At 42.1% G+C, this 11,501-nt stretch overlaps 1 protein-coding gene across 3 annotated transcripts in view; it reads right to left on the bottom strand.

Annotated features, from left to right (window-relative positions):
• LOC143302284 (exosome complex component MTR3-like) overlaps nucleotides 1-11,484 on the bottom strand; it is an 11,965-nt gene extending 481 nt beyond the window's left edge. Inside the window, exons 1-10 of one of the 3 annotated variants that reach the window (XM_076616884.1) lie at nucleotides 11,399-11,484; nucleotides 10,059-10,116; nucleotides 9,477-9,555; nucleotides 7,527-7,701; nucleotides 6,840-6,900; nucleotides 4,706-4,791; nucleotides 3,928-3,987; nucleotides 2,308-2,418; nucleotides 1,563-1,689; nucleotides 1-642 (exon numbers count right to left, since the gene is read on the bottom strand). The exon at nucleotides 1-642 is cut by the window's left edge and continues 481 nt beyond it. In XM_076616884.1, coding sequence (XP_076472999.1) covers nucleotides 1,594-1,689; nucleotides 2,308-2,418; nucleotides 3,928-3,987; nucleotides 4,706-4,791; nucleotides 6,840-6,900; nucleotides 7,527-7,701; nucleotides 9,477-9,555; nucleotides 10,059-10,116; nucleotides 11,399-11,476 — 804 coding nt within the window. In that variant the 5' untranslated portion in view covers nucleotides 11,477-11,484 and the 3' untranslated portion in view covers nucleotides 1-642; nucleotides 1,563-1,593. The remainder of the gene's footprint in view (nucleotides 643-1,562; nucleotides 1,690-2,307; nucleotides 2,419-3,927; nucleotides 3,988-4,705; nucleotides 4,792-6,839; nucleotides 6,901-7,526; nucleotides 7,702-9,476; nucleotides 9,556-10,058; nucleotides 10,117-11,398) is intronic. The other 2 variants (XM_076616885.1, XM_076616886.1) reach the window with 2 other exon arrangements.
• Nucleotides 11,485-11,501: the final 17 nt, after the last annotated feature.

Here is an 11,501-nt window from a genome sequence, read left to right as displayed (position 1 = left end):
ACATCTACAACAAAAAAACAACAACACAAATACAAACCCACAAAACACAGTTCATGACACAGTATCCCAACCATTTAGCTCCTCATGGCAAATAAGACTAGGCCATGCTGAGGATGCCAGTCATTCCGCTTATCATCCCCAGATTACAAAAAAATAGTAAAAAAGTAAAAAAAAACAATACTTCAAAGCCAAACAAAAAAATTCATAAAAAAGGTCATATAGGGAAAAAACACTGCAGAATGGGAAGCTAGTGCCCATCCCAGTGTTTACATCTCACTACCTAATCACCGGAGCAAAACAGCACAGACAGTACATCAGGGACTGTGGAAAAGAGAAAAGAAAAAAAGTGTCAAGGATTGCTTGAAAAAAGAAAGGGAAGTGGACTGGGAAGGCAGAAAAAGGAGACAACAGTGAAGGAAAGAAAAAAAGGCAGAAACAAAGAGAGTGATAGAAAAGAGGAAATTTCTAGCACAGAAGGCAGGGATGCTATTTATTCCACAAGGCCCCCGGCATCCCCACGGGCGCAATATTTGTGTCTGGGGTCTCTCGTCATTGGTCTCATAACCCCGGGTGGGGTTGTGGAGGCACCACTGATGACTCTCCGACAATCTTCTGCCATCTGTCTTGATCGTGGCCTGCTCTCTGCAATTCAGTGAACGACAGGCCTGTCCACTCCCGGATGTTATCTTCCAACCTCTTCTTCTGTCATCTTATAGACGTCAGGCAGATACTAGGAGGTAATGTAATGTAATGTAATAGAATTAATGCTTTCTGAGTTGTTATTTAAATCCTTAACTTTTCTTTCTGCTATGCATCGTAAAGTAAACTCATTGAACTGATAAAAAAAAAAAAGAAAAGAAAAAAAAAAGAACCTCACACACACACACAATACACACGTGTGAGCACAACAAACAACTCATTCAATAAATATTTATGTATCCTCATGTAAAAAAAAACTCCAAAACAAACAAAAAGCAAAACAAAAATAAAACAAACAAAAATAACCTCTTCTTCTGTCTGCCTCTTCGTCTTCCTCCTGGCACTGTGCCTTGCAGGGTAATCTTTTGTCAGGACTGATGATCTCGTCACATGTCCATACCACAGAGGCCTTTGCCTGGTCGTAAGGTTGAATTTAAGGAGCTACTGGTTAACACCCTTTAGGTCAACCTGTTCAGTGCTTGGTTCATGGTTTGGTCAAAGTTGTGTTGTTTGATGAGACGAGTCCTGATCCTCTAAATGAAGTGGGTACTTTTATATCCCTCGCACCCCACCCAACCCTCCCAAAACCACATGGCATGACTTGATTTGACAGCAAACTCATCTGCGTCAGACAGGCAGATCAACAAATGACCAACACACACACACACACATACACTCAATAGACTCCAGACTCAGCAGCTCTCCATTGAAAAAAACACCAAACACACAGACATACCATGTCATAGTCACATGCATACACTCACACTCATGTGCACACTCACACACACACTCACATGTTTTCACACACACGTGCACGTGCACACACACACACACACATGATATACGCACACACACACACACACACACAAGGCTCCAGTTCAGTGAGCTGACAACCTATGCAGCCTTCATGCGATTCTGGATGGCAGTGATGAGTGTTGCCTGCACCACTTGGTACAGCTTCTGGCAGGTGTCTTGACACAGCTGGGAGGCCTGTCAACACACACACACACACACACGTGAATACACAACTTCTTTCTTTGAACATGCACACACACACACACCTTTTCACAACACACTCTTTCCTTTCAACACACACACACATACCTGTGTATACACCACACACTTCTTTGAACACACACATATACACACACACACATACTAGGGTGTATGTACATGACATTTCTTTGAACACACACGCGCACACACACACACACACACACACAGAGGTACATATATAAAACTATTCTGAACACGCACACACACACATAAACACATGCATACATGTATATGCACCTCCCTATTTTCTTTGAACACACACGCAAATACAAGCACACACACACACACACACACACATGTACACAACACCGCTTCTAATAAACACACACACACACATTCAATATAAACAACATCCTTTCCTTTTAAAACACACACACATACACACACAACCATGACCAGTTGACTATACTGACTCACTTCATACAAATGTGAGTAAAAAAACAACAACAAAAAACCAAACCACCCCCCCCCAAACAACAACAACAATAACCATGTAAGTTGACATGACAACAGGCTGGAATGCGCTGTGCGTTAAGGCATGACCCCTCTCACCTGTGTCAGCAGCTCCAGGTCTGTGTCGCCATGGAAACAGATGGCGGACACCTGTCGGAGGGAAGGCATGAAGGCCACAGTCAGCTCTCCGCCTGGTTTCTGTCCTGATGCCTGTCAGCATACACACACACATATACATGTGCACACATACAAATACAAACAAACACACATACACACACATACATACACATTTCCTGGAAGACGAAATCCATCTTCTTGATCATTGTATTAAATATAAAACCTTAAGGCAACAATTTTTAAAAGATATTCAAAATTCGAATAACACAGGAAATATTCCCAGTCAGGTGATGCTAACAGATGATGAATATATACAAACAAGATGAGGAAAATTTGTTTATGAATGCTGCTGCAATTTACTGCATTAACTGATTGATTAATTGTGTGTTTTTCATTCATTCATTTATTTACCATTGCACTTGTGTCTTATAAACCTTACGGTTTCATGACAATAAAATCTATTCTATTCTATACAAACATACATATAAACACATACACATGTATACAAATATCCACACACACATACAAATACAAATAAATACACATACACACACATACATACACAAACACATACATACATATAAACACACATACACATGTACACACACACATAGAAATATAAACAAATACACATACACAACGTGACACAAACACACACACATACATCATACATACATACACACACCACACAGAGGCACACACACACACACACACACACAAATATCACCTTGGCTTTAGTGGAAGAAGTTCAAACTGATCACTACACACACACATACCCACAGAGGAGTGTGTCGTCATGCTCATACACACTCTCACACACTTCACCACTGGTGATCTCCCTCCATGCCCATGTTCACACACATGCACACACACCTCCGTGTGGAAGAACCCACGGCAACAAAAGGGTTGTCCCTGGCAAAATTTTGTTAGGAAATCCACTTTGATAGGAAAACAAATAAAACTGCAGGCAGAAATTTTTTTTTTTTTTTTTAAATGGGTGGTGCTCTCAGTATAGCGATGCGCTCTCCCTGGTGGCAGCCCGAACTACACACAGAGAAATCTGTTGTGACAAAAAAAAAGAGAGAGTAATTCAAGGAAGAAGAAAATGAACTGGAAAGTAAAAAAACAAAACTCATTCACTCAGTCATAAAAAAAGAAGTGCTGCCAAAGGTGTGTGGAAGTAATGGTACTTCTTCTTCTTCTTCGTTCGTGGGCTGCAACCCCCATGTTCACTCGTATGCACACGAGTGGGCTTTTACGTGTATGACCGTTTTTACCCCGCCATGTAGGCTGCCATACTCCGCTTTCGGGGGTGTGCATGTTGGGTATGTTCTTGTTTCCATAACCCACCGAACGCTGACATGGATTACAGGATCTTCAACGTGCGTATTTGATCTTCTGCTTGCATATACACACGAAGGGGGTTCAGGCACTAGCAGGTCTGCACATATGTTGACCTGGGAGATCGTAAAAATCTCCACCCTTTACCCACCAGGCGCCGTCACCGTGATTCGAACCCAGGACCCTCAGATTGAAAGTCCAACGCTTTAACTCGGCTATTGCGCCCATCGAAGTAATGGTACAAGATGTATTCCTACTCACAGTTTTCAAACGTTCCTCCTTCTCTGATGGATCCATCAACACCGTGTCCCCATGAAGCCTCTGTGAACAAACCATGCATAAGGTATGGTAACATTTTCCTTCTAAAAAGTGAATATTTGACCAAGCTTCAACTCCATTCAGAAATGTTCTTATCTGTAGTTTGTGATAAATGTATCATTTGCAAACTGAACAAGATAATGGTAACATTTTCCTTCTAAAAAGTGAATATTTGACCAACCTTCAACTCCATTCAGAAATGTTCTTGTCTGTAGTTTGTGATAAATGTTTTGTAAGGTTTGCAAAGTGAAGAACAAGATGAAGGCACATTGCTGAAGAATCAGCAAGACATGCTTTGTAGAAAAAAAAGAAAAGAAAAAAAGTTTCGATGATGCAGATGTGCCATCAATCTAATGCCCAACGTATCTATAGCTTGACTTGTATGAGTAAGAGATTTAGACACTGCCTTGGCACCAGAGAGAGAGAGAGAGAGAGAGAGAGAGAGAGAGAGAGAGAGAGGGAGGGGCAGGGAAGGAGCGAGAGAGAAAGAGAGGTGTGTGCTAATGTGTGCATGTGTGTTTGGGAAACTGAATGTGTTTGTTCATCTGTGTGAGACTGTCTTTATTCATTAATTTGCCTGTGTATGAGTGTTTGTGTGTGTGTGCGAGCGCGTGTGTGTTCGTGCATGCGTGTGTGTGAGTGCTAAGTGCAGCTGACCACACACATGTATGTGCATGCACAAGCGTGTAATATCACAGCCCCCTGGTTTCCCACCACTCACAGCAGAACAGCCGACCACCAGGTCATACATCTCAATCCCTGCATCCGCCAACGCCAGACAGGCACAGGTGATGGCTGCAGACAGCACTGAAACAGCAAAGGTCACACTGGGTCCACGCAGGTTGACAAGTTTTCTGGAATTTCCAGAACCACAAATTACCTATTTTTTTTACAAGTTTTCAGGAATTTCCAGAACCACAAATTACCTATCTTTTTTACAAGTTTTCAGGAATTTCCAGAACCACAAATTACCTATCTTTTTTACAAGTTTTCAGGAATTTCCTGAACGACAAATTACCTATCTTTTTTACAAAGTTTTCAGAAATTTCCAGAACCACAAATTACCTATCTTTTTTTTACAAGTTTTCAGGAATTTCCAGAACCACAAATTACCTATCTTTTTTACAAGTTTTCAGGAATTTCCAGAACCACAAATTACCTATCTTTTTTTTGCAAGTTTTCAGGAATTTCCAGAACCACAAATTGCCTATCTTCTTCACAAAAAGTGTTTCTTCTGTTATCAAAATGGCCAGCTGGGAAGATAAAACTTACAAACATTAATAATGCTTTTAGCATGTTCATGGAGACACAAATGATAAAGTGATACATACCTTAGGTCTTAGTTTAACACCATGAATGTACACAACTGGTATTGTCCTCAATGTTTCTTGGATGAGGCCTTACAATTGCACACATACTGAGACTATACAGTTGCTGATTGTCCAAGTTATCAAATTATATTTTTTCTTCTTTCTTAAATGAATGCAAGCGTAAGTGTTTTGTGACAGATTTATTCTCCATTCCATGAATTTTCCATGTCCAAGACCATAATTCCATGACCTACCTACAATTCCTGAAATATTACGTTTTCAAATCCCGTGACTTTCCAGGATTTCCATGCCTTCAATGTTGAAACTCCTGCAACCTTACATAGCCAAAGTGGCAGTGAATTCACTGTGTTTAGGGCTCAGTATAGGAATCTTCTCCTTCCTCTGATTTGATCTTCCCTGACAGAATCAGGTACCCATTCACATTTTCAATGGAGTATCTTCCCAAGGATACAACACCATGCCAAAATGGGGCCTCGAACTCTGATCACTGGTGAACACTTGTTCAGAAGTCCAACACCTAACCAACTCTGCAATGGAGCCTCCCTGACTCACTACTATATAAATGCCAACAGGCCAAATGATGGCCGGAATGGAAGTTTTGTTCGCTTACCCTGACGGAAGTGCCATATGGATCGGCCTCCAATTCTGCTAACATGCTCTTTGGACCTTCTTCTTGTGCGTTCGTGGGCTTCAACTCCCATGTTCACTCGTATATACGCGAGTGGGCTTTTTGCGTGTATGACCGTTTTTACCCCGCCATGTAGGCAGCCATACTCCGTTTTCGGGGGTGTGCATGCTGGGTATGTTCTTGTTTCCATAACCCACCGAACGCCGACATGGATTACAGGATCTTTAACGTGCGTATTTGATCTTCTGCTTGCGTATACACATGAAGGGGGTTCAGGCACTGGCAGGTCTGCACATATGTTGACCTGGGAGATCGTAAAAATCTCCACCCTTTACCCACCAGGCGCCGTCACCGTGATTCGAACCCGGGACCCTCTGATCGAAAGTCCAACGCTTTAACCATTCGGCTATGGCGCTCTTTGGACCCAAAGGAGGTTTTAGCTGAAGTTGTGAGGAGTAAAGACTTTCCACATTACAGTAATGAGCGTTGCTTAAATCAGCAAACAACCCACTGCACTGCTGCCGTTCCATGCAATTCAACTTGAGTGGAGGTCTACATTCTACTGTCATTTTCTCATGCAACATGGGTTGAAACCTGGTGAAGTTTCAGCCAATCATGAAATGTATTACTCTGAGGTCAAGGTTGAACTCTGAGCTGAACAATTTCATTGGTCAATCATCACGTTCATTAATCATGAATGAACAAAGCCCGGTACAAATGTTAGTACATAGCCAAAATCTGAAATGTTGTTTTCTTGTGACAAAACTTTCAAACCCGAAAGTCTTTTGGTGATTTATAACGTCAAAAGCATTTTTTGAACTGTCAGGAGCAAATATCTTGTGTTTATTTGAATAATTAGTTTCACCCACTTATCCTGTTTCCCTCCACACACTTACCACCGCCGTCATTCTCCAGCACAGTGACGTAGATATCGACTTGGGACTTTGGGAATGTATCCTGTAAACACAAAACCACAGTACCACCATCTATCTTAAATCTGGCATATTTTGTATGCTGCACACAGCATCGCACAAGGCCAGCTTGACTTAAATGCAAAGTTTGAGTCAGTTTTAAAACATATAAAAGTAAAAAAAGAAAAGAAAAGAAAGAAAACATTTGTGAAAATAATTTGGAATCCCTATTTCATATATATTACAAGGTATTTGAGCAAGATGTATTTTATGTGAATAAAAAAAGTTACTTTGTTCACACAATTTTAACGAGGCACTTTTTATGTCAAAGAACATGCTATTGACATATAGGGCCTGCCATACCCAACAGAAAATGTCACCCTTCAAGTCATGTTCACACGGTTCATTACTGACATATCCTTTGAGCATGTATAAGAAACACGAACCCCCCCCGCCCCCCCCCAAAAAAAACAACATGTTCACAATCAATTACAATGACTATATAAAATGATCATTTAAGACGTACACACACAAGAGCAACAGAATACATTGGCAAACAGTAAACAGGCGAAACGGGATCAACAATGAATTGATAGGCGAATCAGGTATAAACGCGAATCGGGATGGATGACACACCCCAAAACACACTACACACATAGCACCGTCACTAACCAGCCTGACAGCCGGCTCCACAGCCTCCAGCAGCTGTGCGGAGAGGTCCTTCTCCTGCCCGTCCTGCACATGCTGCCGTCGCACGCGGCAAGAGAAGGGAGCGAACTTCACGTCACAGTTGATCTGCCCCTGGATGCTGAAATCCTCCCTCCGGGGCACCTCTCTGGGGCCGTAGCTGTGCGAGAGGGACAGAAAGGAGCGAGAGAGAGAGAGAGAGAGAAGGAGAGAAAAAAGTTTAACATGGTTCACTGTCATGGCAACTAATTTGAATTCTGATTTGATATGGATATTTATATAGCGCCTATCCTCGGTCGGAGAACAAGCTGTAGTCTAAACACTTTGCAAACTCAGGGTCATTTGCACAACAGGCTGCCTACCTGGGTAGAACCGACTGACGGCTGCCACTGGGCGCTCATTGTTTCTTGTATTATGCAATCAGATTTCAGGCACAAACACATACACACATTTTACATGTATGACTCCATTTTCAGGGGTGTGCATGCTAGGCATGTTCTTGTTTCCATAACCCACTGAATGCTGACAGGGATTGCAGGATCTTTAATGTGCGTATCTGATCTTCTGCGTGCAATTACACATGAAAAGGGTTCAGGCACTAGCAGGTCCACGCACGTGACCTGGGAAATCGGAAAAATCTCCACCCTTTACCCACCAGGTGCTGTTACCAAGATTCAAAACCAGGACCCTTAGATTGAAATTCCAATGCTTTGACCACTTTTTTTTTGTTTGTTTTTGCTGCCCCATCGTCTGCACTGTTTCAGTGGCATTACTCCCACGCCACTCATTTAGATTCCCCCATACACGGCCACACCCAGGTTTGTCTGTCGCAGTTCCAGCGTCGGCAGTCCACAGGGAACCATCGATGTTAGGTCACCAGGAGGCCACACACCAGAGGAGACCCTGCACTGCTGCTGAGTCACTTCGGTGGTGTTCAGTGGTGCCTGTTCTGATTTAATGTACTTAGGACACCACCTACTAAGCCTCCTACTAAAGACAATAATGGCTTAGTCGCTGAGCCAGACTGAGTGAGCGTCCCTCCCGGAGTGCAGACCGCCACCACGCCCCCCAAAACAACAGCGCCCCATGATGCAGCTGGTTATTTCAGGGCAATGCCTTGATCATGTCTATGTTTCTGGAGTTTGATGAACAAACAAAACTGCTAATGGTGTACCAATGTCCCCAAAATTTTATCTAAACAAATTGTCAAACAAGAAAGGAAATACTGTGATCTGTTGTTTAGCTGCATAAGTGATACTGCTCCACATATTCAAGCAGACTGCTGCTTCAGGCTTGATTGCCACATCACTTCACATGAACCTTAACTTCGTCTGGATATAACTTCATTCATAATTACTGAGTTAGCTTCTTTTATGCTCTGATATTTTCCCCTTCACATGAAGTAGAAAAATGTGTTGAATTATTCCAGTTTTCACATTTATACCTTTTAAAACCACAGACGCAATAGCCGAGTGGTTGAAACATTGAACAATCTGAGGGTCCCCGGTTCGAATCTCGGTAACAGTGCCTGGTGGGTAAAGGGTGGAGATTTTCCGATCTCCCAGGTCAACATATGTGCAGACCTGCTAGTGCCTGAACCCCCTTCATGTGTATATGCAAGCAGAAGATCCAATATGCATGTTAAAGATCCTGTAATCCATGCCAGCGTTTGGTGGGTTATGGAAACAAGAACATACCCAGCATGCACACCCCTGAAAATGGAGTATGGTTGCCTACATGGCGGGGTAAAAAAACTAGCCATACACGTAAAAGCACACTCTCGTGTACATATGAGTGAACGTGAGAATTGCAGCCCACGAAAGATGAAGAAGAAGAAGAAGAAGAAGATACCTTTTAAAACAAAGTCGACAGAACAAGGTGAACTATTCCGGTATGTGATTTATACTAAGAGTCAGATAAGCACAAAGTACTCACACTGCACACACCACTTTGGTCTGTCCAAACTCCCCCAGTGCTGACCCTTTGGCTTGACTCAACAGACCTGCCTTCAAGTCTGTAACATAATTACATATACTGCCAATAGTAAAATGCATAGTTAACATTAACTGACTCAGTCTCAGAATGCAGATACACAGGCAGAACTGTTATTACTCTGAGAAATAAACATATAATATTTTAAAACTGATCATGACCAGGAATTAGCTGTGCATTACACTTGTGCATGCAGGCAACCAGTGACCCATAAACTATCAGACATTTTTATAAGTACTCCACTTCAAATTGGGCCTGTGTTTTGTAAAGAGAAAAGTTGCTGAACATGTCAATATGCAGACAGAATAAAACATCACACTGCAGCGACCTGCATTTGTATTGTACTGAATTTGAATTGTATTGCATTACATTTTGTTTATTGGTTGCATGTGCAGCTCTAAATCAGTGCAATTTTGACTGAGTTTTGAGCCCTGTGAAGTGTATCATAATTTGATACAAGACAGTCGCATTCCCACTGGGAAAAATGAAACACAAAAAGTTCCCTTTTACTTAAGGTTTACTTACATATTGGTCGGTGGTCCTTCTGTGCTCGTCCATCAGCTCTTTTGCCATTGGTCACAGCCTAATTATAGAAATCAGAATAAAAGACACTTGTCTGAATCAGAATCATGAAACACAGATATTGCACTAATCAATATAGTGTATGTACCTGAAGACAAACTACCATGCAAATTTCATGTATGTTGTTTTCTCACCAACTAAGCAGAGTCTTACAACAGAACTTTGGAAAAAACCAAAAAAACCAAAACAAAAAACGCAGTGACTATTCCATTAACATTCGGGTAAACCATTATTGGAAAATGCTGTTCCCTGATGGCTCTCTAGCCAATGACAGTATGCATAAAGTTTGGCCCATAACAAGCAAAAGCATTAAGATGGAACTTGTTGAAGGAGCCAGTTTTACAAGCTACAATCAATTTTATACTGCTTTCAAAGTAGTTCAAAGTTTCATTCTAGGATCGGTTTGGAACCCTAATTCTATCCCTAACCCAAACTTCCAAGACCAACTGTCAATGGGGTAAGCGGAGACTAAAATTAATGGCCATTACCTTGTCAACTACTATCTTGTCTAATGTGACTATAGTAAATTTAGTTGGCCCCCAATCACTTTGACAGCCCATTCCATCAGGTACACCAATGAGTTACAAGGCAACAGAAGGGAAGACAGCTGGCAATATTCTTTTATGAAATCGGGTGTAGTGGTAATTTGACAGTCACTCTGGTCAGAACTGAGAAAATCCAAACTGCCCACTGGAAAATGATCAAATCAGAGCCCAACAGTGGTATGTAAAAGGCGGCGTTTTCTAACAAAATTAACTGGTGAGGAATATGTCAAGGGATGACTTAAACTGTTGGAGAATCATCCAGATCGGCTGGATAGACAATCATAACACACCTTTCCCGACTGTCGGCGGAATTGGCATTCGGTCTATTCGGTGTACAGACCCAGCCGACAGTCATTGGAGAGGCATTATATATGGGCAAAATGCTCAACCGACCGTCGGCGGCATCGTTCAAGCTCCCCGCACCTACCCCCTTCCCCCCGCCTCCACCACCAAAAAAAAAGAAAAAAAGAAAAAAAAAAAGAAAAAAAGAACTAGAGCAGTACAGCATTACACACACATGCTCACTATGCAGTGAACACACAGTGAAAGACACGCAATAATCAGTTTGGGAAAGCACGTCTGCAGGTGATTCGAAACCAGGGATCGAAACCGGGATACTCAGAAGATAATCCTGCGCTCCAACCATTCGGCCATCGCACCGCGCTATTCCCTCCTCCGTATGCATGTACAATCATCAAAACTATAGTACAAAGGAACGATTCTGACTCGTGTTCCTACCTCTGTTGTTTCGTTTACAACATAAGCAAACGGACTTTGAGTATTTTCAGGTCCAGCGATCCGTCGTGTGTCCGGCATGGTGGCTGCCACATTGGTTAAAGTG

This window comes from Babylonia areolata, chromosome 29 (genome assembly GCF_041734735.1).
Source record: "Babylonia areolata isolate BAREFJ2019XMU chromosome 29, ASM4173473v1, whole genome shotgun sequence".
Lineage (NCBI taxonomy): Eukaryota > Metazoa > Mollusca > Gastropoda > Neogastropoda > Buccinidae > Babylonia > Babylonia areolata.
This window is presented reverse-complemented; position numbering and strand designations above follow the sequence as displayed.